This window comes from Denticeps clupeoides, chromosome 4 (assembly GCF_900700375.1).
Source record: "Denticeps clupeoides chromosome 4, fDenClu1.1, whole genome shotgun sequence".
Classification (NCBI taxonomy): Eukaryota; Metazoa; Chordata; class Actinopteri; order Clupeiformes; family Denticipitidae; genus Denticeps; species Denticeps clupeoides.
In genome coordinates this window covers 7,112,891-7,139,380 of record NC_041710.1, presented here as the reverse complement: position 1 = coordinate 7,139,380, position 26,490 = coordinate 7,112,891, and the positions used below count along the sequence as shown (strand labels likewise).

The 26,490-nt window shown below is 40.5% G+C and overlaps 1 protein-coding gene across 3 annotated transcripts; it reads right to left on the bottom strand.

Annotated features, from left to right (window-relative positions):
- Positions 1–907: 907 nt before the first annotated feature.
- Positions 908–24,640, bottom strand: tbck (TBC1 domain containing kinase). Of its 3 annotated transcripts, XM_028975139.1 has the most exons (27): positions 24,586–24,640; positions 24,346–24,479; positions 23,940–24,163; positions 22,974–23,046; positions 22,432–22,546; positions 22,255–22,328; positions 21,765–21,906; positions 21,578–21,638; positions 20,991–21,052; positions 20,672–20,733; positions 20,210–20,355; positions 19,701–19,839; positions 19,498–19,597; positions 19,244–19,293; positions 18,989–19,118; positions 18,779–18,877; positions 18,633–18,695; positions 17,687–17,813; positions 16,929–16,979; positions 16,730–16,813; positions 16,569–16,654; positions 15,769–15,805; positions 15,155–15,316; positions 11,568–11,749; positions 5,302–5,477; positions 1,753–1,912; positions 908–1,487 (listed from the first exon to the last, which is right to left on the bottom strand). In XM_028975139.1, exons 3-27 carry the CDS (start codon positions 24,130–24,132, stop codon positions 1,377–1,379), a joined length of 2,685 nt encoding a protein of 894 aa, XP_028830972.1. In that variant the 5' UTR covers positions 24,133–24,163; positions 24,346–24,479; positions 24,586–24,640; the 3' UTR covers positions 908–1,376. The 3 variants fall into 3 exon arrangements, with proteins under 3 accessions (XP_028830972.1, XP_028830973.1, XP_028830974.1); XM_028975140.1 differs by lacking the exon at positions 24,586–24,640 and having other exon boundaries at positions 24,346–24,579; XM_028975141.1 differs by lacking the exons at positions 908–1,487; positions 1,753–1,912; positions 5,302–5,477 and adding an exon at positions 10,204–10,708.
- Positions 24,641–26,490: the final 1,850 nt, after the last annotated feature.

Genomic DNA, 26,490 nt, shown 5'->3' with positions numbered 1-26,490 from the left:
CAAGATAAGATGCTCCAGAGTGCTGGAACCCAGAGTTCTGCGATGATTCATCTTACAACAGGACAACTGGGGCAGTGGTGGCCTAGCGGTTAAGGAAGCGGCCCCCTAATCAGAAGGTTGCTGGTTCGAATCCTGATCTGCCAAGGTGCCACAGAGGTGCCACTGAGCAAAGCACCGTCCCCACACACTGCTCCCCGGGCGCCTGTCATGGCTGCCCACTGCTCACTCAGGGTGATGGGTTAAATGCAGAGGACAAATTTCACTGTGTGCACTGTGTGCTGTGCTGCTGTGTATCACATGTGACAATCACTTCACTTTTTTTTTTTTTTTTTAACTACCTGAAGCACACATAGATGTCCTTATGGGGTACTGTGTGTAGCTCTTTGAGGAACAACTATACATAAATCTATTTAAGAATAAGGGTGGTAGTAGCCTAGTGAGAAACTGTCCCTGTAACTGCTGGTTGTAAGGAGCTCTGGGTGAGGGTGTGTGATAAACGCCATGAAATGTATATGTAAATAAGGCAGTGGCATAAAAAAAAATCTGGAAGAAAGGGTGTGAAGGCTTCCTGGTGGCACTGGGCTGGTCCTTTTAACAAATCAGGACTCATTTGGTGGGTGAGCGTAAGATTGTAAGATAAATACTGCTTCAGTATATCACCAGAATGAGGGTGTGTCCATCACTATCTATAAGAGACAAGGAAATCACACACCACCACCATGTATTTGACAGGAGGTTAGAATACACTCTTGTGAACAGACTCCTGAACACAGCTGAATCTAAAGGCAGTGTCCGGATCCCTCAGATTCAACTAAAAGATTCAGCTCAGCATGTAACGAAGAAGACGCCTCTGTGCACCCACTACAAACCAGTTGTGTTCCGGTCTGTATGAAGAAATACAATGTGCTGTTGATAACTCCACACATTTTTATTCTACCAACATAATTGCTCATTGTTATATATACAAATGAACTGAAATGAGTTTCAACTGCCCATAAATTCAACAACAGCTGTAACACCCAGTCCAAGACTGAAATTGCTCTCATTGTCTGCCTCTTTTCAGAAAAAAAAGACAAAAGACACAGTAAAATAAAAACTTGTTCAGTTTGACATTTCACATTATGCAATATGAAACCTGTTTTTGTTTAGGCAGTCCATCCCTTTTTACAAAGTGTTCCAAAGATTTTGAGGCAAAGAAGAAACCAAACTACACAAGATCATATGACAAAATGTGATTCAGAGAAACGTTCCCATTAATTGTGAATGAAAATCCAAAATTGATCCAACACAACATATCCATATCTTTAGACGACATTTTGATTTCCCTTTGTGGCTCATATTTTCTGTACAAGCCTGTGACTTCGTTAAAAGATAGTTCATATCTGTGGAGAGGGGACAGTAAGCAGCCCAGTGGCCTTCAGCTTGTTGATGCCTCCATCCAGGATACAAACACGAGGATAATTCACTTTGACCAAGTGTGCAGCAAACTGAAAAAACAACAACAGGAATTTATTTCTTTTTTTAATGCATTAAAATATGCTGTCATGTCATTAATAGGTTTTCTCCCACATGTATGACTTTTGACGGGAAATGTAAATACGAAACACAAATGTACAGGAAAACCAAAACAAGGAGATGGAAATGTGATGACACACCGATGCATTTAGTTACATGGTCTAAACTCTTTTTTTTTTTTTTTTAATGGTACAGACTGATACTGGCACCGGAGACCACTTTCCCTTGAAAACTCACCATGGCTGCACTCTTTAAAGCATGGCTGAGGATGACAATGACTCGGCCCTTGAAGCTGGCCAAAGTTGTTGCAGCTGGACACTGGACAAGTTCCCCATCTGGTCCAAAAGCTGAGCTGTAGGGGATGTTGACGCTGCCAGTTACATGGCCACGGCTGAAACTGAACTTTGGGTCAAGAACAAAACAAACATTGGTGAACCTAATAGCCTCTTTACAGGATCTGGACCATAAAAACAACACAGTGAGGTAAAAAGACTATTTTAGATTGTTCATCAGATTCTGCATGAACTGTTCTAGTGGCAGATATTGTGAAGTGGATTATGTGTAAAATATTTTTATATTTTTAAGATTGACTATTTAAAGGCACAAAAAAGAGAAAACAACTCAGAAATAATATGGGAACATTTCATCCATTTCTCCTTTAAAATGTCTTCTAAATTTGTAATATTCTTGGCTTGTCCTGCAAGACCATGGCACAGCCTTCAGCTTGCACCAAGGCTGCCGCAAAAATATGTTTCATGCCGTGGGGGACAGCTGGGTTTGGACTTTGTATTGGGGTGGTTCAGCTATTATTTGAAAGCTGCTTAATATTTCTGAAGGTTTCTGAAGGAATGGACTTAAAGAATTTATATTTGTAGTATCAATGTCACCGTGTAACCTTCACATTACCTTCAAAATATTTACTCTCACATGAATATTTTTTGTGCTCATGAATTTTGAATCAACGCTAGTGAGAGGGACATCCTCGTCCATAAAATGTCACAATATTGTACCACCACTCCAGTTTACAGGGAGTGGGGTTTTCCAGCCCCAATATGAGGCCTTCACTGCTCTCCTGTAAGATGTAGGATGTGAAAGGATGTGAGGTTTTGTTTTTGACGTAAAGTAATTACACGGACGCACATTTGTCCACAGTTAAAGACGTGTGCCTCTTGAGGCGTTTGGTGGATCATTAGTTGTTTTTTTCTTTACAGATACTCAGAAGTTTGCTTGGAGAATGGGCTGGTAATTACTGTAATTCATTCTTCCCATTAAGAATGAAGAGTTCCAGACTGTAAAATCTTCCTGAAGGTCTTCAGCAGTCAAACTGAGGTTTCAATTTGCAGTTCTTTATGAAAATGGTCTTGGACCTCCACGGTTCCTGCAAACTGTCATTTCTTAATAACAATACAAACAGCTGCCTGAAAACACTTTTGCTATGTTCTTGTAGATTCCTCCTGCTTTCTGAGCTTGCACAAAATGCAGAAAAGCAATGTGTCATCTTCATGCATTTTGGTGGCTGCTACACCATTACTTGAATTTTCAGAATGAAGAAATGCTTAAATATATTATAACATTTGTTCAGTTATTTTTACTTATTTTAATCATTAACAATATCTGGATCCAAGCAAAAAGATTACCACTCGGAAAAAACATTAATCTAAATTAATAAGGCAATAGTTTGTTTCATGAAAAATGGTCGCATTCTATGCACTAAAAATGAGGGCTGCCAAAAGACCAGCTGAGAAAGACGCCTTTAGTTATTAACAAAGGGCAAAAAAATGCAGTTGAAGAGCCAAAAATAGTCGGTAAGCAGCAGCAGATCTCCTAACTCTTTTGTATTCGCTCACAGTTTGATAATTTAATGAAAATGCTTATGACAGGCCATTTCACTTTAACTGGCAGATGCCTGCGTGACATGAAAAATGAAAGCAATAACTCAGCCTCTCAGGCGGAAAGAGGAGGAAAAGAGCAGAATAAACACTCGGGCTCTTATAACAAAATAATCATCCAGCCCATATGCCTCAGAGACTACCTGCCGCTTCATTTGTACTCGAGCAGAAATATACTTCCTGCATAATTCTTCATGCCCTCATCCATGCTGGAGCCTAACCCGGAAATCTCCGGAAGCCAAATGAGAATAATCAGTGGACAAGGCAGCAGTCCACTGCAACGTGTCCACACACGGTGTAGAGCTGCTGGGTCACCTGACCTACCCATTCGTCTAGTTACAACTACATTCTTTACGCCAATTGCATTACTCCAAACACAGACAAAACATGTGCCCTTTGGCCAGCAGAATGACACGGACACTTTGAGGCATGTACTCCACAAGTCCTCTGAAAGTGTCCGAAGATGTCAGAAGCAGATCCTTTTGTACGTGGGCACTCCATGGATCAGACTTAATCCAGCATGATTGGATGGAGGTCTGTGCAAAATTCACAGCCACTTTGATATATTTCCCCAGGACCTGCCGTTCCTGTAGCTTTAAATGATAATGGGGAGGAGAGAGGCGGGAGGAGGAGGAGAGCGGCCAATGGAAGTTGAGGGGGCATTTGTGGGAATGACATCAACACCATTCACCAACCACGATATTTTTACACCCAATCACCAAGCAATTGCAATGCTTCACAAGTTTGGATGCCATGACAGTCGGCGGAGATCCTTTTTTAGGGGAGGGCGGGGAAATTCTCTGAGCATGAGAAATGGGAGGTAACCTTTCCCCTTATGATGACATAAGGGGACAAATTCCAGATCCGACCGCCTGAGCTGCCGTCTCTGAACGGTGAAGCAGAATGGGCAAAGCACTCTTTACACCTATCACCATTTCTAGCCAATGGTGGACCATAGACATTTAAGGTCTAAGGTAGTTTATGCTGGAGTAGCTCTTCAGTGGGATAACATTTCACATCCATGACTGAGCCAACAGATGACCCTGTCAACGCTTTACAAATTCTCCTTCTGCTGACCACATCAACCACTGCATACCAGGAACACCCCACCAGACCTGCTGATTCGGAGGTGTTCTGGCCCGGTCATCTAGCATCACTATCTCACACAGATCAACTTGTTATATATATATATACCCGTTGACAGGTGTTGCTGTAAACAGATTTCATCTCTCTCAGAGGGTCACAGAGAATCACAAAGGCGGTTAATTACCAAACCTACTAAAAGATTGATGTGCATTCCTAAACACATTATAACACTTCCATTGATATTTTACTTTCTTCTCACACACAAGGATAACCCTTGTGGTATGGCCCATATATTGAAGTGCCTCCAGGCTTGAGACGCTTTTTTTTTTTTTAAATAACAGCCTCTGTGTTCTCCTGACGCACAGAACACGTAGCAGGTTCACACTGCTTGGGTTCACTAAGGTTCGCTCATTAAAACGTGGCTCTCTGTTCAGGTGCAACTTGCTGTTCCAATTTAGCTTGGCAGTTCAGACTGAGTCACGTGTCACAGGAGGTTAAAAGCTGTGTGAACCTGCTGCTGCGTCTCTGCAGCTACTGATGCCTTCACCAATTTGTACAGTGGAGGACAAAAAGAACGAGCGTAGCTGAAAATCTTTTTGACATTTGAAATGGTCAATACCCGCAACTTGATTACAAAAAGTTCCTTTATGACGCACAAAAATATGAAAAATTGAGCTACAGACTGTAATAATTATGAAGCTTCATAAAGTCAGTAAAATGGATGGAGATTTTGTTTTCCAATGAAAAAAGAATAAAAGCCTTAGATGATTTTTCATGTATTTGTCAGAATCAGGCAACTCGCTAAGGATACTCCTCCATGCTGCGGATGTCCACAGCCAGGATCTTGGGCTTGCCCGCCTTGGCTCTCTTCATAGGGGTCTTGAAGGGAACTGGACCACTCAGCTCCAGCAGATCAATAAGGTCCTCGGCAGAGATGCGCGGAGACACTTCTGCTTTAAGCTCACTCAGTTTCATGGGCTCCCGCAACTGCAGAGAGGAAATAAAAAGGGAATGGAGGGGAACGTGAACGGTGGGATAAAGGGTCACCCATTAAAAAAAAAAAAAGCCCTGTGTGCTGCCAGAAATGTACAGATCCAACATTTATCACAGAAAAGGCCTGTCGGCTGAAGCTGTGATCCTGCTGGCAGGGTCTCTGGAGGGGCAGTGACCTCACGGTGCATTCGGGGTAAAGACTGACAGCTGTGCCCTCACCCCCTGAACACAGGGCATGGTCCAAACTAATCACCATGCAGAGCAGTTGGCTGTGAAATAATAAATGACATGCACAGTTTCATGGCCACAGTAAAATAACTTGAAGGAATGAACCAAAATCAAGCAAGCAAAGAACATCCTTTGCATGAATGGTAGTGATTTCACCCTGACTATGCAAACATGCTCTATGACATCTTCATTAATTACTGGATTTACTGCCTTGCGGCCATACGTTGGGTTTGGTTTCAGTCTACATCCCCAAATCAGAAAAAAGTGGGGACTAATAAGAAAGATGTGATTTCTAAAGCAGACAGACAAAAAATGAACAATGGAATGTAAGTCAAAGAAAATGCAAATGTCAATGCTGTCTTTTTTTAATTGCATTTTTCATAGTCTCTTCTTTGAGGTTGTATATACATTTTTGTCTAGACTCAAACAATACACATACAGTGCATCTGGAAAGTATTCCTACATTTTGATATGCCTTATTCCAAAATGGTTAAAATATTTTCCCCATAAGAATTCTACACACAACACCCCATAATGACAATATGAAATTAATTTACTTGACATTATTGGCAGATTTATGTACATTATTAAAAAAAAGTGATCACTTTGTGATACACAGCAGCCATGCACATGGTGCACACAGTGAAATGTGTCCTCTGCATTTAACCATCACCCTTAGTGAGCAGTGGGCAGCCATGACAGGCGCCCGGGGAGCAGTGTGTGCTTTGCTCAGTGGCAACCTTCTGATTACCGGGACTCTTCCTTAACCACTAGACCACCACTGCCCCATTCACAGCCTTTTATTAGCCCATTATTCACAGCCTTTGCTCAATACTTTGTCGATGCACTTTTGGGCAGCAGTTACAGCCTCAAGTCTTTTTGAATATGATGCCATGTTTCTCCTCTTTTTCACAGAGGACCTTTGGAACACTGACAGAGTGACAATCGGGTTCTTGGTCTCCTCCCTGACTGATGATTGCTCTTCTCCACCGATTGCTCAGTTTAGGTGGCCGGCCAGCTCTAGGAAGAGTCCTTCAAAGCAGCAGACAATTTTCGGTAACCTTCCCCAGATTTGTGCCTGGAGACAATCCTGTCTTGGAGGTCTAGAGACAATTCTTTTGACATCATGCTTGGTTTGTGAACTGTCAACTGTGGGACCTTATATAGACAGTGTGTGCCTTTCCAAATCACGTCCAATCAACTGTTTTTTTCCACAGTTTTGAGCTTCATTGCATCATTTTTTTATAAATTTGCCACAACCTAAAACCCCATTTTTATTATGGGGTTTTATGTGAATTCTGAAGAAAAAAGATTTTAATCCATTTTGGAATAAGACTCTATAAAGTTGTGAATACTTTCCGGATGCACTGTATTCAATAAATATCATTCATTATGATAAAGTCTAAGCATTAATGACGTAGGTATAACTATACTACTGTGTGCAATTCCACTGGCCCATTTCCAGTGAAAAACAGGTTCTCTTCTTCTCATTTTTTACTGTGGAATACGGACAACTGAGGCTGCAGCTCAATATCAGCAAATCCAGCTGGTGTTTGAAAGGATTTGGGCTTCACTTACCACCACACTGTAGATAAACATCAGTGACATTGCTCATTGAACACCAAAGTCTAATCATTTCATTGTTGAGTCCAAGTAAATGTTTGTGGAGAATTTGAAGAAATTCCCTCAAGGCGGCTTCAAGACATTTTTAAATATAATTTCGGTACTTACAGTGTGGAGGTGTTTCCCCCCTTTCTTTTTATGTCTTTTATGGTTGCATCAGGCCCTAATTTAGCTTTTTTTAAAAAGCACACATTAATCATCTTTATAGCCAGCCATCAGCGCACCATGAAGTAAAGGAGGTGTGACCCTGGCCAGTGTCTGGATGCGAGATCTCCTCCTGTGGCCAGAAGATGTGTTCGAGTGCATCAGTATGTTGATCCCAAAGCCCCAAAGGACTGGGATACTGTGTTATAAACTTATGTCTTGTGCCAGTATGGCTCTTCCATTTCTTAATAATCCCCTCTCATTGACAGCAGACTACAGTATCAAGATGGCTGGAGTCAGTCATACAGTGGAAATTGGCAGAATGTGTGGCATGTTGGCATCTTTGGCTTGTGTACAGCGCCTCAGCCATGGGAACATCTCATGAACCATTTTTAGAGGAACAGTTCTCCTATTGGCGTACTCTGGTAGCGAGTGATGCCGCCGTGGGCAGAAGATTTGTGCGTGTCACATGTGGTCCCCCCTCTGTGAGCCTGTGGGGTCTCAGCAAAAATAGATTTATGGTGAAGGGGGACGACGCCAGTAGCGGATGAACCTTGTGCTTCGATGCCAGTGTTTCCTGTCTCTGGGGCTGTGTGGCTGTCTGCTTTATGCATTTAGTATTGCATGTGTATGCAATTGGTGTTGCTGAAGCTCATCATTAGAAAGGAACATACTGAGATCCAAGCATGTGCAGCCCAGAACCTCCGAATCCGGATTCAACTAAATGAGTGTAGTAAATGAAGAGAGAGAGTGAGCCGTATTCTGCTGTATTTTAATTATTAAACGAGCAGATCATCACAGTCACCACCCAATTGTGTTCAGTCGACTTAAATTAGCCTGCTCGCCTCGAGTTGGAAGGGCTCCGGCGCACGCACTCCCTGCAGATTCCAGCGTTTACTGACAGGAGGTTCATGTCGGGGCCGTGGTGAAGAGGGATGAAGAGCGGGGCTCTGCGTTTTGCACTGACAGCGTCTGTCAGTCGCCGCCGGAAACGAACAGGAAGTGTGAGGAGCACACGCACCCTGCAGATGACAATCACCTGCACCAGTTTCATGTCGGCACGGCCATCACAGGACGTTTCCAGGGTCGGCGGGCATTTCGATTTCACCTATACGTGTTCCAATAAAGCATCAACTAAAACACTGCAATCAACAAAAAAATATACTGTATAATCCAGGATAATGAAACTATTTTTCAAAGGAATTGTGGGCAACATCAATCCTTGACACAAGCCCTAAACTAATTATGCTACACTCTTCTCTCGCCAAAATGCACATATCATGCATCATTACAGAGAAAAATAATAATACACATCAAAAGCTCAGCCTCCGGTCTTCTCAGCCGCTCGTGTTGTTTTCAAGGTAAAATGGCAGCGCTAAAAGGAGCGATAAGAAATACAACAGCCTGACCTTCAGCAGTCTTACAGCAGTAAATCATTTCAGATCCTCGTCACCAAGCACGACTGCACATTTTTAAGTCTTCAGCTGTTTTTCTGAATTTTACTGAAAACAGGATTATATGTATTATTCGGACCGAAGGTGCATTCGAATAAAGCAGCAGTTGTATATTCCGATGTTCAGTATTCCTGAACATCGTGTTGACTGAGGTTTGCTTACAACTAACCCATGGGATGGAAAGCATCGATTTTTATTCCACTTTTCTGCAAGTAAGGCTGAAATGCGCCGTGTAGGAAGCAACCTAATCAATGCTTTATGTATAAATTCTGCTGGACAAAGCTTGACAAAACATGGTGAAGTATATTAGTCAAGAACAAAAAAAAAATTTATTCACACAGTTCCAATATACATATTAGTGATTTATGAATTGAGGACAGTAAATTGATCACTGATTTATCATTAAATCAGCTCTTATTGTGACTAACCATATTTCAAGCTGACTGCAAAATATAAATGATTTTCAACTGAGAACTGGAAGAGGGCTTGAAAGACTAAATAAACAGCACTAATGCCAGAGAAATGTTAACATAAGACACCCTAGAGGTATAACAAAATCAATTTAGAAAGAAATGGCAGCTTGTGTGAATCAATCGACTTCAAAGGTTCATCGGCTGGCCTGTTTCTGAACTCCCCGCTGTACTTTAATGGAGTAAATCTTTCTCACGAGCTGGTTAAAGCAGACACGACTCTTTTAAAGAAATAAATAAAACACTTCTGCAGACTTGCGTTCAAAAAAAAAAAAAAAAAAAAAACTCCACCAGTCCAGGCAACTGATTCAGCTTAGCGAATACTGACAGCAGCATAATCTTTCCTGAAAACTGACATTGGTTTCTAGTTTTTTTGGGGGGGTTGTGCTGTGGTTTGAACAATATTTCTAGGTAACAAAGCACAGGATATGCAGTATTTTGTACCACTGGCACCAAACCGCCTGTTATTTGTTGGAAATAACTGATATCACCAAAATGTAGAGGAAAGATCCACAGGCCTTCTCATATGATAAGGTTTTTGCCCACTGATACCAGAGTATTGGATTCTGGAGTGGAAATATAACATAACAGAGAAGGCCTGGGTAATTTATTTTTGTTTTATCTTCAAAGTGTAAAATTTTTATCTTGTTATAGCCATCCTGCTCACAAATGACTCTCTACTTGTAAATAAAATGTTTTCATGCTTTAGTGATAAAGCACCTCAATATGACCAAGTGGTTGCTGGTTAAAAAAAAAAAAAAAAAAAAAAAAAAGACTCATCTGGGAGTCAGCTGAAGATCATATTTTTTACACTGAAATTTTTTAATTATTAAATTCACAATTCTTGCTTGTCTTCCATTCAACTGTGGTGAATCAATATCTATATGGCAATAGATGATACTTCAAGTGAAAGTCCGAGTACCGATTTACAGCCGACTGTATTGAAAAGCAATGATATTCATGAAAAATTCAGTAATGAAAGACAATAATTTATACTAACGTAAACGAGTAAAGGTTTGGGAACCTTTATTCAAGGGACTGACATCTGATACTGGAGTGACTAAACATGGTTTATATTGTCTCACATTCCATTCAGGGATACGTTTCTGAGCAAAGGCATAAATTAACACCCTGCATGTCTTAATTACAGCGACAGCCTGCCTGACTCCACATATATTAGGGAGATAGTATAGAGAAGTAGAAATAGATGTAAGAGACGGCGCTGATTACTTCCTGTACAGCAGTCCTCATTTCACTGGGTTTCTGCACCATGACACCTTCTGTGGTTGCCATGGAAAAGATGGCACTGTGGGCACACAAGCTGCTATGAGTATTGACCAGTCTGTCACATTAATCTCAGGTTTTTTTTTTTTTGGAAACAGAACAGACTTTCATATGATGCCTTAATACAGAACAAATTCCACTGATTAATTAGCACCATCCTGTAATAGACCTGTGGCAGTCAGATGCTGGCTTTGGCTCCCCCTGTCCCCAAGTTAGAAAGGTGACAACGGAGACACTATCTTTTCAGCTGACGTTAAAAAGGACGCTCGTGTAATCTCACCACTAACAGTAACTAATCTTGGTCAACTGGGATTATATAGATAATAACAGCTGTCTACTTGAGGGGACTGATGACAGCTCGTCGTGTATGTGCTCTTGCTCATTTCACTGTGGAAAAAGTAGCGCATTGCTGCCTCACACTGCGAGCTGCCATGACTGAATTTGCCTTGGCAACAGCTAACCAAAAGCCATCCAGTGGGGAATCAGCGAACTGAATTTTCACAGCGCAATCCTGGACCATTTTAATTAGCTGTTTTTGCACCTGCAAAGACAAAGAATTTGTGCTCGGCAGCCATTTAGTCTTTTTTTTTTTTTTTTGAGTCCTGCATATATTTCTACATTCACTAGGCGACATAAATACATTTCACTAAAAAGCACAATAGTGTCGGGGTAATCAAAATAAATATTTCAACATACAGGGGAGCAAAGCAACTTAGTGGTCCGCTTGTGTTCTCCAAAAGCTATTATTCCAGACTACATAAATAGAAAACTGTGTGTAATTCAGATGTTTAAAACATCCGTGGTACAATAATAGTGATAATAAATATATCTGTACTTCAGGACATCCTTCAATACAATAATAATTACAGAGAAACACTCACCAGGTCTGTTTTGGGTAGATCTTGATAATCTGTTGTGTAGAATGTACTGGTTTTGCCAAAGCTACCATTGATATTCTCTCCCATGGGTTTTGATGGCTGGGCATACTGGCGGTATGTTGCGCTCTTAGGAGTCCAGCAAAAGAGGTTGATTGATTCCCGGACGCAGCGTTCAATATCAATTTCTAGAGAAAGCAAAAAAAATATGAATAAAAATGTTGTTCCACTTCAGAACTTTTCATCAATGTTTGCAGCTTCAAGGCAGCAAAATGTATAGCTGCAAACTAAATGCCCTTTTAACCCTTTTTTCTCCAGTGAGTTACTGCCGTGGATACGCTTGCCTTCTGATCCAGAACCAACAGAATGTCATGGTGATCCCTGGGCATATGAATGAAATTGGTAATGTACCAAAGTAACTAGAATTTACAAATAACTATAATGATCCATGGTGTGGTGCTAGTTATTACATTTACATTTACAGCATTTATCAGACACCCTTATCCAGAGCGACTTACAGTCAGTAGTTACAGGGACAGTCTCCCTGGAGCAATTTAGGGTTAAGTGTCTTGCTCAGGGACACAATGGTAGTAAGTGGGATTTGAACCTGGGTCTTCTGGTTCATAGGCGAGTGTGTTACCCATTAGGCTACTACTAACCCTTATTATAATATATGCTTTCCTGGATTCTTAAAAAAAAAAAAAAAAAAAAAGTGTGTACCTGTAGTAACTGTGTAAATGTACACAGTTACTACAGGTAAAATGATTGGACTGATTACCAGTTTATGTCAGTGCTTTTATTAAAGTTTTAGAGAGTGGTTCCACGCATCCGTGATCCGTCCATCTGTTAGCTGTGACGCAGAGCACAAGGCCGCGAAAGTCTCTAAAACTCTGGCGTCCTGTCAGTAATAAATAAACCCCACCATTTCTAGACAAACCGAGCAGCATGAGAAATGGTAGTAATGTACTGTTGAGCCAAAATGACCACTTTACATTATTAATAATAAAGTTATCAATTTTTATGTAATGAATACAGGAACATAACCAACCATGACATTTGTTAAATAACTTAAAGGGCAAATTCTCTATTGCAAGCTATAATTCGGGTTGCGGCAGGGTCACATGTGATTGTAGAACAGAACCTGCTACATAATATAGTGCCTTATATATTTTTAATGCATCCCAAGCATTTTACCGAGATTCTGCGGTGGCCAGCAGAACATAGAGGTTTGACGCGAGGAATTCATAACACGCCGCCAATGTCACTCAAGAATTCCACACGCTGACATGCGGGATGACAGGTGGCTGTACAAGTCTCAGACACCGGCCTCAGTCTGCTGCTTCAAGGGATACGCGCGAGGCCTCTCTGGATTCTCCCAGGAAACTGGGAGACTTGATGATCCAAGGGAATGACGCAAAGTTAGGCAGGGGACTGTGCGACAGATTACTGACTGACGAGGTGCAGTGGGCTTTTTTTTTTTTTTTTTTTTTCCCGTGCGCCCCCAAGACAATCGGCGTTCTGCTCAAATGCAAATCAAATCAGCTATTATGGAAATGAGCACAGTTATGCTGCATAAACATGCTCCAGCTGCTTTATCCAGTGAATATTTGTAATGTGTCTGGACTGCTACAAGATTTTTCCAGACAGAGTTGTAATGACACCACTTTCCCCCATCACTTTCGCCTTCCCTGTTCTCTTTTAATATATATCATAGTTTTACTGTCAGAGAGATCCTCTCCAGGAGACACGACAAACAATGTGCTGATTATACTGTGAACAGCAGTTACTGATATGCTTTTTAAAAAGTATTTTGTTTCAGTTTTCATATAATTGAAAATTGTTTGCGATGTGATAAACTCCATGCTTTATGTTGTATTTAAAGACTGAACTCACTTTTGTGCATCTGCACTGTGTTAAGATTAATACAAATTAGCAATAATGTTAATTCAGGGAACAGCATAGCTCCCCCCCCACTGGCTCAGTAGAGGGCCACTGATCTCATCTCCCACAGAACACAGGAATCTCATCTCCCACACAGAACACAGAATCTCATCTCCCACAGAACACAGGACCGATTGCATCAGTTCAGCCAGTTCATCAGTTACGCCAGGTGACTTCAGTGATGAACTGCTTTTGGTGCAAACCAATGTTGGTATTGAAAACAATTTAGCAATTAAAAAAAAAAAAAGCACTCAACAATTTTATTTTTAGCTGAAAAAAGTATTATGTTGTAATGAGAGAAACGTCTAGGCAGGGAAAAATTATTTGATCCCCTTCTGATTTTGTAAGTTTGCCCACTTACAAAGACATTATGAGGCTATAATCAATGGTAGGTTTATTTAAAGTGAGAGACAGACCAATAACAAAAAATATATTACTTTAAAAAAAAGTTACCAATCGATCTATCCAGATTCCAAAATCTGATGAAGACCAAAGAGCTTTCCAAGGATGTCAGGGACAAGATTGTGGACCTACACAAGGCTGGAATGGGCTACAAGACCATCGAGAAGCAGCTGGGTGAGAAGGTGACAACAGTTGATGGAATTATTCTAAAATAACTGCAAATCTCCTTCAGTCTGAAGATCTCACCTTGTCGAATTTCAGTGAAAACGAGAATGGAATGGAACCAAGCCAGAACTATTCGGGAGGAACTTGTCAATGATCTCAAGGTAGCTGGGACCGTAGTCACTAAGAAAACAGTTGGTAATACAGTACATCGGGAAGGATTGAAATCCTGCAGCCCGCAAGGTCTGCCTGCTCAAGAAAGCCCATGTACAGGTGTACCACTGAACATTCAGAGGAGCACTGGGTGAAAGTGTTGTGGTCAGATGAAACCAAAATCAAGCTCTTTGCCATCAACTCAACTTTACATGTTTGGCAGAGGAGGAGGAATGCCAGTTATGACTCCAGCAACACCCACCATCAAACATGGTGGAGGAAACATTATGCTTTGGGGGTGTTTTTCTGCCAAGGGGTCAGGACAAGTGTACCACATCAAATCTTGGCTGAAAATCTCCTTCCCTCAACCAGGGCATTGAAAATGGGTGCAACATGACAAGGGTCCAAAACACACGGCCGTGCAAAAAAGGATTGGCTCAAGAAGAAGCATATTATGGTGTTGTAGTGGCCTAGGCTAGACCTTAATCCATAGAAAATCTGTGGAGGAAGGTTTGAGTTGCCGAACATCAGCCACAAAACATTAATGACTGGGAATGGATCTGCAAAGAGGAGTAACCAAGTACTAAAGCTCATTTTGTAAAGGGATCAAATACTTCTTTCATGAAAATGGGGGCAGTGGTGGCCTTGCGGTTAAGGAAGCAGCCCCATAATCAGATGGCTGCCCACTGCCCACCAAAGGTGATGGGTTAAAAGCAAACATTTTGCTGTGTCACTGTGTGCTGTGCTGCAGTGTTTCACAATGACAATCACTTCACTTTCACTTTCAAAATGCAAATTCATTTCAAACCAGCAGGAGTTCAAATAAATTTCCCCTTGACTGTACATATTTTGTGTATTTGTGTATTTATTTAAGGCTTTTCAGTAAAGTGCTTTGAAATTTTGTCCACCATCAAAATACATGTAGGTCTAGTCACCAGGTAGGTCTGAGAAGAGCAGGATGCACTCGTTGAAGCCATTGGCCAGCAGACGATCTCTGAGTTGTTGAAGGATGGCCACACCGATGCAGAAGGGGAAGGAAGAGTTGCCCAGCAGCAGTGTGTCCCACAGGTGGAAGATCTTGTGCAGGGGGAACACATCTGGAGAACACAAGAACACACAAAGTTGCAGTTTCACAGATACCTTAAGTCCAAAGGTCCTCATTGGTTTTCAGAGCATTTCCTACTGGTACCTCAAGCACACTGATAGACACTTTGCTCCATGTATAGCTGCTGAAGTTATAATTTATTATCATCTTGTTCACAATGACATTGCTGAAAGGCATTGCTGCTCAAATAAAATACAAATTAAACTGCAGAAAGTATTACACCTACTTCCAGAAGAGTGCCTGTCTAAAAAGAACAGCTACAGAATATTATATTTTAATAAATGAATGTGTAAAGAGCAATGCTACCCTCTACTGTTGAAATCCGGGGTATTTCAGGCAAGATCTTTCAAAGATAATTTCATATAATCGTCAACATGTGTAAATGTGATAATCCTTAAAACTGGTAATAAAGGTGTGTGAGTCAAAAAGTAATGTGGCACTTACGTGTGAACATTGTGAGGAACCATGGAATAGCATAGAGCTGAAGAGAGATGGGGACACATCAGTCATTCAACTGTTTTCACACCAGTAAAAATTTTACATGACTTACAATGGACAAATATAATGCATAAATAAATGTATTTGATTAAATGATGATTGACAATCTAACTTTATCAGCGGAGTTTCAGCTGATTCATAGAATGTGTACAGGATCTCCTCACTTGAAGGAATGGAAGTGAGAAAATTAAATCCTCAGATAATGTGGGGGCAGTCAGAGGGTACAGGGGGTAGCTTTACTGCTTACTTATTGAAAATGCTGAAATGAACCCTCACAGTGTGAATTCCAGGCTGGAACTGAAGAAACAACAGAACTGCAGAACACACTGAAACAGAATGTCCTGGGTACACTGTTCACATTTATTTGTGGAATAGACAACTAAGAAACAGTCTTCTATTCGGGTTTTATACTGTTTGCTAGTCTGCATACAACATGTAACTAAAACAGGCAGGGCAACATTTCAAACTCTGAACAGCAGCATCAATCCAGACACATCTCCAAGGTCAGAGTCCCCGTGAATACGAAGTGCCTCATGAAAGAGAAAGTGAATTACAGTTCTGTTTCCTTACTCGCTAGGCCATTTTTAAAGCCAATGAGCTCAGGGCACCTCAAACCCTTTTGTCCCATCTTACACATCAATCATTGTGCTAGAAAGGAATCTTTGGATAGAAGTCCAGCGGCACTTTTCTTGCCACATTTGTACAATAGACACCATTTCAGATCAAATATGTAAGTAAATACTCACATCAGGTATGAAGCCGATTTCATTCAGATGGTTGCTTAGCTCTGGATCATGAAAGGCAATCATCTGAGAAAATACTGTGAGATACTCTGAAAGAGAGACACACTAGCAAATGACCATCTGCATGGACACATGGAATATTCAGAATATTCAGGAAAATTCACCTTGAATAACATGTGAGTTGTCCTTCAAGAAGAAATTGTACAGATATTTGGGGATGAAGGCAGACATGCATGCATAGGCCAGAGCTGGAAGAGGAAAATGTATATTAATAATTTACTAATAATTAATAACATACATATAATATAAAATATAAAATAAAATAAATAAAAATAATTGTGTCACATTAAATCATGGCCTAACCTTCATTGTTGAAGTTCAGGTACAGGAATGGTGCACATAAGGAATCCAGGCCTGAAAACACCCAAGAAAGAAGAGAAAAAGGATGGTAGTAGCCTAGTGGGTAACACACTCGCCTATTAACCAGAAGACCCGGGTTCGAATCCCACTTACTACCATTGTGTCCCTGTGCAAGACACTTAACCCTAAGTTGCTCCAGGGGGACTGTCCCTGTAACTACTGACTGTAAGTCGCTCTGGATAAGGGTGTCTGATAAATGCTGTAAATGTAAAAATGCCAAGAACCAAAAGGTGAAATATCTACAGGGCGAATCTCTGTAAAATTAAACAATTCTAATATTTAAGATGGGCACTCCAATAATGTGGAACATCATTTAATTTCAATGTGAGGTTTTGCAGACATTTGGAACACGGTTACCTCTTGCAATGTAAAATATTTACTAATTTCAATTAAATTCAAGGCAAATTATTAATCATAAACCAGACATTCAACATTCTGTTTATATATATTATAATAGTGCATCGGGCTTAATTCAAATATTTATACAATGTAACAAATTTTTAACTCTTAGTAATGGCTTTCATATGTATTGCTATCAACTTAACAGCACTCACGTAGCTTTCAGACCAGTAATTTTTTTTAACCGACTTTTATTGTATTCTATTTTACTTTCTCCCTTATTCTAGCTCTGAAACTCCTGAAATAAACAACACTGACAAAGCAAGTTCGGACGAAAAAACAACACTATAAAAATGACGCACCTTGCCAGTAAACCAAGTCAGGGTGGGAAACAACCCATGCCTTCAGAACCCTCCGGAACTTAACGTGCCCTTGTGGGGAGGACAGCAGCTCATCGTACTGGTGACAACGTGGAATATCCACTTCAATCTTTCAGACATGTAAACATAAACAAATTGTTAGTGTCAAGTTGGGAGATAATTTAGTTTTTAAAGAGGTTATGCATAGCTGTGATGGAAATGTATTCACCCGTCACGCACCTACAATGTGGCAGTTATGTATACTAAGATGGAGCCATTTTTGTATTTATAATTTTTTTGTATCAGGAGAAAGTGAAGTATGTTTAATGAATCTGTTTTTTTCCAGTCGCCTCTTTTACCTTGACCTTTGTTCACTATTGTCATCATCAAATCACGAAATTCTCATTTTTTTTGTTTATTAGATAACCTCACATGCCTTATTTCATAGTTCTGGGTCTACAGTTTTGTTCTAAAATGTAAGACATGTAAAGACCCATAAATGAGAAGGTGCGTCCTAGCTTTGGAAAGCAGTTTGGAAAGTGAAGTAAAAGGATGTATTGCTCAAATCTTATAGATGGCGAATGCTACACATTGCACCTTAATATTAAATAACCACACATTTCCAGTGCTTGTGCATCTACAAACAATGAAAATAATAAAATCCAGTCTACGTTTTTGCCTAGATCAAAGAGCATGTTTCTCAACAAACTGTTCATATTTGTCACCCCTTTCAAGTTCAAGTGGGGATTGAATAAAATCAAACGCCTATTTTGAGTTTAATCACAGCTGCCAATATGGGATTGGACCATGGTTCTCCTAGGACGGGGTCTTAATGAGGACTACTTGCAATGTTTGAATTGCAGACCTGGCAGTTTTAAAAAAAGGCATTCACACCAAACATTCTGAGCAGAGCCATTTAGACCAGGTTGGGAGCGGGGCATGTACTTACCTGTCGGTCAGTGGGTATGGGGGTCTCTTTATCTATGCTGTCATATTTAGCTTTGATATCACCCTATAGTGAGAAAACAATGTTAGGTGCAAACGAATAGTGCAGAAGGATCTTTAAAATAATATTTCAATAATATGTTTGTTCACCTCTACCCCGAGTAAGGCTGCCCAAGCCAACCCTCTCAGGAGAGGAGGGATGTCCACCCGGGCTTCCTTCCACACCTGGTTCTTCTTGTAAGGGTAAGCCTATTATAATGAGAGAGTGGATTCATTGGAAGGGTAAACAAAAAAAACAAAAAAATTTTCATTGTATAAATAAATCATTTAAAGAACACCAGAACATAATTTATTGTGGACCTTGAGGAGTCTGTCGAAGAGAACTATGCGTGTGAGCTGGTACTCCGTGTCTCTCTCGCGGATGATGAGAGGAAGGGAGACAGCAGTAGACAGGTCATTGCTGCTGTTGGACTGAGGCAGGTTGGACTGCCTATGACAGGGAGAGAGTGAGTGAGAGACAGACAGAGAGACAGGGGAGAGGCTTTTTGATATGAAAGGTGTAGGAAATGTGGATGTGAAGAATTGAGTACTTATAAAAGCACAATGTGCACATACTCATCCTCCAGCAGGGGATAATAAGCTTCTCCAGCCACATCCATCAATCTCTGAGACAGTAAAGAAAAAACTCATTTCCAAATTATTTCTACCAGGCTTATATGCATGGAATAATAAATTACATACCAATTAGAAAATGGATCATAATAACCTTCTGGCATCATACTATTTGTCCAATTTTTTTGTTATTTGTGTGAAAACAAATTTAACATAAAACTGCATGAAAAGGCTTTTGACCTAGACAAGTGACCTACATTTCGAAGCTGACACAGTGACAGAGTCACAGTGGTGTCATCCAAGAGGAAGCTTCTGTCCCTGCCCTGGCCAAATGACTCACCATCCTCCAGAAGAAAACTGGGGATAAAAAAATGAAATGAGAGATATTCCCTTTTGCTACCTAAAGTAAACCGTAACTTTTTTAAGTATGTATAAACGAGTGGCAGTAAACGGTGAGTACTTTGGTAGTGTGCAGACTGGAGGCTTTGACTGGATAATCTCCTTGTTGATCAGCTCTTTTTCCAGGTCCCCCCCCGCCAAACACCACAGGTAATAGACCTCATCAATGGCTCTCTCAGCCAGGTAGTCTTCTCCATCATCTGTTCATCATGTTCAAACATAACCAGGTAAAGGATTCATTATGATTGTGGATTAATTAGCAATTTAGGACAATCGGCTGAAACGGTGTACAAACAAAAATGCAGTCAGTCCTAAAGTAGCAGACAACAGCAACTATAAGTGCAAGGTCACATCAAGGTAATAAGTGCAAACTCAGAGATCCTAGAAAAACTACTAAACTAAAGCAGCTGAAACTATCCTGTCTTAGTCGATTACATTAAATTCTCTGGCCAAGGTTGCCCAGACCTGCAGAGACTATTAGCCCACAACTTACATTTTACTGCATCTTATACTTGTGCAGCTATGAACATACGTAGTGACTCTTGAAATGGAACAGAATATAATATTTACCTTTGCAAAGTTCGTTAATGTTTTCAGGGAGCTCCAGATGGGCACATCGCAGTGAGGAGAAAAGGCCAACTGGTTTATTATAGGGCACGTACAAACTAGAAATGTCCTCAAACACTGGGTCAACCAAGAGCTGGGCTGGAGTGGGCCTAACAAATGCACAACACGTTTCATCATTAAATCACAATTCATAAACAGAGAATTATCGTGCACTTTATGCTGGGATTGCAAAGTCCTTCAGCACATTCATTTAAACTGATTTCAAGTTATGAGGAAAATATCAAACCAAGAACAGTCAAAAAGATAATACAAAACATCCAATGAAGAATTTGGAATCTAGTAAATATTGACTACTATGACAAAACAGGGTAACTCCTGTATACATCTCTGGATTTTATAACTTGCAAGAATTGGCAATATGATCAAAAAAAGACCTAATTGGGGAATTAAGGACAGAAAGGTTACCTTTTAGATGGATGAAATGTAAGGCATTTACTTAATAAGGTCAAAAGATTCTCAGGCAACTCCTAAAATAAAGTAAAAAAAAAACACACACAAAACAAATTTATTATACACAGATATTTAAAGTAATATATCATGTTGAGAATAACTAATGTGAGCAAGTACACATTTTTACATTTACAGCATTTATAAGATGCCCTTATCCAGTGACTTACAATTAGTAGTTACAGGTACAGTCCCTGGGTAATCCCAGGGTGGGATGCATATCCCATACATTCAGAATAAAGACTTTGAACCAGCTGAATGTAGAGCAGTTTCTTACCTTAATAGCCTCTAAACATCCATGTTCTTCAGCAAGAACTGTGACTATGTCATCCATGCAACCTGACAGAGGGGAAGAAAAAGGAACATGAAGTACTATGGCCTGATTTACTGGAAACATTATCAAGACCCCCACAAAAAAATCCATGAAGCATCTCAACAAATGTCAAGTGACTATCTAGCTTTATTGCAAAAGCACAAATCACCCCGAGTTTTCCCATTTGCCTTTTAGCACTACCAACAATTTCTGTTCAGAAGAATGGAGAGATTGTGAAGATGTGTATGAGACAAGAAGCTCAGCCAGGCAGGGTGGTGCAGCACTCTTTTAAGGAGTTAACTTTATTCAATATCCTGCTGGAAGCCAATGCAGCAAGGCCAATACTTGGCTAATAAACTCATAAATTTGAGTACCAAAGATGAAGCGAGTAGCAGCACTTTATGGATACAGGTAATATCCTCTCATAGAGATGCACTTGAATTAATCAAGATAATACGTTAGTTAGATACTTTCTAAAACGTCCCACACAACCACATGCGTAGATCATCTTGCACTCTGGGACTAAAGCAGAGGTAACACATGGAACTTACCTAAAGTGATAATAAACTTTAGCCTCTTGCTTATGTCAATATTATGTAAAAGTTGCCGTCCCTGAAAAGAGGGGAAAACCGTTAATGAAAATACATGAAAAATATGTATTATACAGGTTTGACATAAAGCTAAGCAAGAACAAAAATGTATATATATTTCCTATAATAAGTGAGGATAAAAACATACCACACAGAGCTCAAAAAGCAGCACCCCCAGCGACCACACATCTGCCTTAGGCCCCGAGGGCAGACGAGGTTCCTTGAATAAGGGGTCACTATGATGGAACGAGCCCTGGGCAATGACTTCTGGGGCCAAGTAAGTTGGGTGCCTGGTAGGTAAAATGTCAGATAACATCATTACGGCATTATATGTGCAAATAAAAATACATTTGCCTCGATCTATCGTCCAATGAACACCATGGTGATTTAATTAGCCTTTTGGTGAATGACACTAACATCATAATGTCGTTATAAAAAACTCAGGCCAGACTTTCTCAGGCCAGCCCAGTGGAACAATGACACACAGTGCAAGTGGTTAGCAGCACAGTTAAAGTGAAGGAAGTCTACATATCAAGGGGCAAAAAGGCTCACCACAGTTTGTGCTCTACACTAAAAGTGAAACACGGCAAGCCACCTTAATCACAACAGTTCATGCAAAAGGCAAAGAGAAACTTTACCCAATAGGGAAGTCCACATCTGCACCATGATCGGTCATGTGATAAAGGCCAAATTTGGCCAATTTAACTGCTGCCTGCAAAAAACACAATTCAAGTCTGAATAGCACTCTTCAACAAGATTACAACCTACTCAGCTCATAGACATTTTGCTTCTTTTGAGAAAACAGAGTAACTCACCTGTGAGTCCAAAAGAACATTATGCGGACACAGGGCCCTGTGAACCATCCTGTGCTTGTTCAGGAACTCCAGGCCTTCTAGAATCTGATAGGCAATCTGCATGACCTTTTCTGGACTGAAGGAAAGACTCAGAATGTCAACATTGAAGCAGCAACTTCAGCAATTCAGACTGAATACATGCCTCTAGAAAAGTAAGTAAATATATACGATCCAATATTATGAGAAGTATATCTGAAATTTGCCTGCTCCCCAATTTGTGTCTGTATTGTCTCAATATATGCCTCTAGAAAAATAAGTAAATATATATTTACTTTATGAGAAATATATATATATTATTATTATTATATTTTATAATATTATGAGAAGTCTATCTGAAATTTGCCTGTTCCCCAATTTTTGTCTGTATTTATTAGTAGTTATTGATTTGTTTAAAATATTTAATGGAGCCCCAAGTTTTGCGTGGCTTTGGTTTTGCATATGTGTAGGCAGTGAATTTCAATATACTTCTGGTGAGGTTATAAAATTAAGTAAAATTGTAATACCTGAATGGTTTAGAAGGCTTACGGAAGTCCTTAAGGCTGCTTTCATAGTGCTCAGCTACAACCACCAGACGTTCTTCAAAAGACACAAACCAAAAACTGAAAAAACTAACAGACAATAATCTGACCGTTCTTTCACAAAAATTGCAAAAAGAGACCTTTAATAAATAACATTCCCCCAACAAACCTATTAAAAGTTAATTAAGCGTTTGAAAAACGTATTTATTTTGAACACAGCACATTCTGGAAGTCAGTTAATAAAACCATAAAACCACTCCAGATGATCCAAAATATGGCAGCCCGTCTCATTTTCAATCAGCCAAAATACACCCATGTTACACCTCTTCTTACCTCCCTCCACTGGCTCCCGGTAGCTGCTCGCATTGAGTTCAAATCCTTGATGCTTGCCTACAGGGCTGTAAATGGAACTGCGCCCTCATACATCAACACACTACTACCTAGCTACACTCTTGCACGCTCTCTCAGATCGGCAACGAAAGGAGACTAAAAATTCCTTCTTCACGGGGTCTCCGATTCCAATCATGTCTGTTCTCCGTTGTTGTCCCTGGCTGGTGGAACAACTTTTAAGAAGAAGGTGAAAACTTTTAAGAAGAAGGTGAAAACCCTGTTATTCCAAAGGTGAAAACCCTCTTATTCCAAAAATATTACAGACAAATCTAACACTTACACACGCACATGCGTACACATTGAACAAACAAATACAAAATGTATAAATACATTATAATTTTTCTTAGTCTAGCACCCAACAATCTCTGAGCATGCTCTTCACTGACAAGTCTAAGCCTTATCATGGCTCTTAGTTTGTAAACTCGATATTCTATAGAAATCGAACGAGAATTGCTGGTGTCTTCCTATTGTAAGTCGCTTTGGATAAAAGCGTCTGCTAAATAAAGTAAAGTAAAGTAAAGTTCATGCTGAACAATTAGAAACTCAAAAGAAACCATGTACCATGTTTCCCTCGAGAGATGTCCACATACTGGCATAATCTTGGGTGGGTGATGGTTTTGAGGAGCTGAAATCGTCCCAGGATCTTGATGGAATTTGGGGTGAGAGGGAGACCATTGCTCCCACAGACATCATGTGGGAGAGGGGACGCGAAGAAAGTGAAGGCCCCTATCTGAGCATCTCTAAGGGACTGCATTGCCACCACACAGTGACGACTGGAGACTCTCCTTCAAAAACAACAATGCTTGTCACAATCTGTGCCAGTGTGTTACAGGCATATTTTAAAATTATGCTCTATTCATTACACACACAATCTCTAGAACGCTCACAGCATCAAAGCATATACGAAGATAGACGTGAATTTATTAAACCGTTATTATGTACAGAATTACACAGTATAAAGCGATACCTGAACAAGTACACCGCATGCGTCAAGTCAGTAGCAGTGACCAGATATTTCACAGGAACATGGGGTTGAAGTATGAAGCCTTTATCCCGTCGAATGAATGGCTGTTGTCTCCGCTGCGTTCGGTACTTTCATCACTACAAATATTGTACAAAACCAACACTACTACGAAACGGCTTAAATGGTCAAACATTCGCAATCCGTTCTCATATTTTGTGCATTTAATAAACTGGAAATATTTACGTGAAGACTTCCTGCTGGACGCCTGACAGCTGATCTATACGTCACTAATGTCGTCATCAATCAGCGACTAGTTAAAAGCTCAAACCTTTTACATTTGAAAGAGCACTGGCAACGTTACAAAAGGTCACCAATGATGAATACAGAATAGCATTAGCGGTTCATAAATTATGAAAATGGTTGTATCTACATTCATAGATATTAACAATAGATGAATGGGGCCGTAGAGCGAATGCGTCAGTAGAGCCGCCATCTTGGAACGGGGTTGCGCTACTTTTAAATGAATGAGTGTCTATAGGGACCAAGGCGGCACACAGAATTAAAAAAGCGTAAATCGGCAAATTTGAGAAGCGATTTATTGTCTTGGTTCGATACAAATGTCAAACATATATTTTTACGACCGAGTCGCGAAAATATTATTATTATTATTAATCTACATATAGATATTATTCCACAAAAAAGTTGAAAAGCCCAGCAATCTTCATGATAAGCCCTGTAACAACAACAACAACAACAACATTTATTTCTTATATAGCCCAAAATCACATACAGTATGTCTCAATGGGCTTTGACAGGCCCCACAGTTGACACCCCCCACACTTGACCCTTCTGCACACAAGGAAAAACTCCACACAAAAAAACTCTAGGAGAGAGAAAAAAAGAAAGGAAGAAACCTTGGGAAGGAGTGATACAGAGAGGGACCCCCTTCCAGGGTAGAGTGAGCCTGCAAATGGTGTCAGTGCAGGGTTGGATATGATATAATGAGTCCTACAGCTGTAGGGTTGGAGTAGTCCAGGATGTATTCAGTGTCATGGTCTAGATTACGTGTCCGTAATGATGTTACTGGTCCATTTGAAGATCCCTGAAGCTGTAGTTGTAATGGTGGTGGTGGCTGTGGTGACCCTCTGGTTTGTTTTATGTTTTGTCCTTGTAAAGCAGTTGTCAGGAACCAGGATTTATTTGCTGGTCTGATCACTGGGGTCTGCCAGTAGTCTGGGTGCTTGATTCCGTGTCTCGGAGAAAAACAAACAGAAGCAGCGGCAGACGGTTGCACTGTACGACCGATACTGAAATCTGTGGTTATAATGGTATATTGGTGCTACAGTGGCCCGGTACCCTAACTAGGACAGCCTAACTGGTGAATTTAACTTTGCCTGTGTCTAACAGGGGGACTCTGTGATAAACTGGACTTTATAATTGACACTGCGTCAAAATCAAGTGAAATGAGGGTCTAGGACTTTAGCAAAAAGCCAGAGAAAACAGCTAGGTTTTGAGATTGGATTTAAACACTGAGACTGTGTCTGAATCCCGGACACTGACAGGCAAGCTGTTCCACAACTGCGTTGCCACTCAAATATTTACATTTTTATCCAAAAGCAACGTGCATTTGTGCACTACCTCCCAACATGGCGGCGGTATTGACGCATTCTGAGAGGCTGAATGCGACATCTAGTATTTATATCGATGGAGCTTGGTCCGGCCACCGTCGCCCGCCGAAGAGCCCGCTCTTACATTTACAGCATTTACAGCATTTTTACATTTACAGCATTTATCAGACGCCCTTATCCAGAGCGACTTACAATCAGTAGTTACAATCAGCCGCTCTTCCAGCAGCTGACACCGGGAAGCGGGAAGAAAGCCCATTTCTCCATTTCCCGGCGCCCACCTTACCTGGACATAAACCGGACAAGTGTTGCCAGATGCTAAATGTAGAAGTATCCTACCAGCATTCGTACACACGCAATTTCCATTGTGACGTTGCTCAGAAAATTTGCTTTACATATCATTTTACATATCATTACACACTATGCATATTATAGTCGCCGTCTTCCTCCACTTATCCGGGTCCGGGTCGTGGGGGCATCAACCCAAGTAGGGAATCCCAGACAGCCCTCTCTCCAGCCACCT

Coding starts and splice junctions, on each gene's coding strand:
- tbck (XM_028975139.1), bottom strand. CDS start 24,132: ATGCAGTCCCTTAGAGATGCTCAGATAGGGGCCTTCACTTTCTTCGCG. Junction 19,294..19,497: donor CACTGTGTCAGCTTCGAAAT/GTAGGTCACTTG, acceptor TTACTGTCTCAG/AGATTGATGGATGTGGCTGG. Junction 16,980..17,686: donor TGACTTGGTTTACTGGCAAG/GTGCGTCATTTT, acceptor GGGTGTTTTCAG/GCCTGGATTCCTTATGTGCA.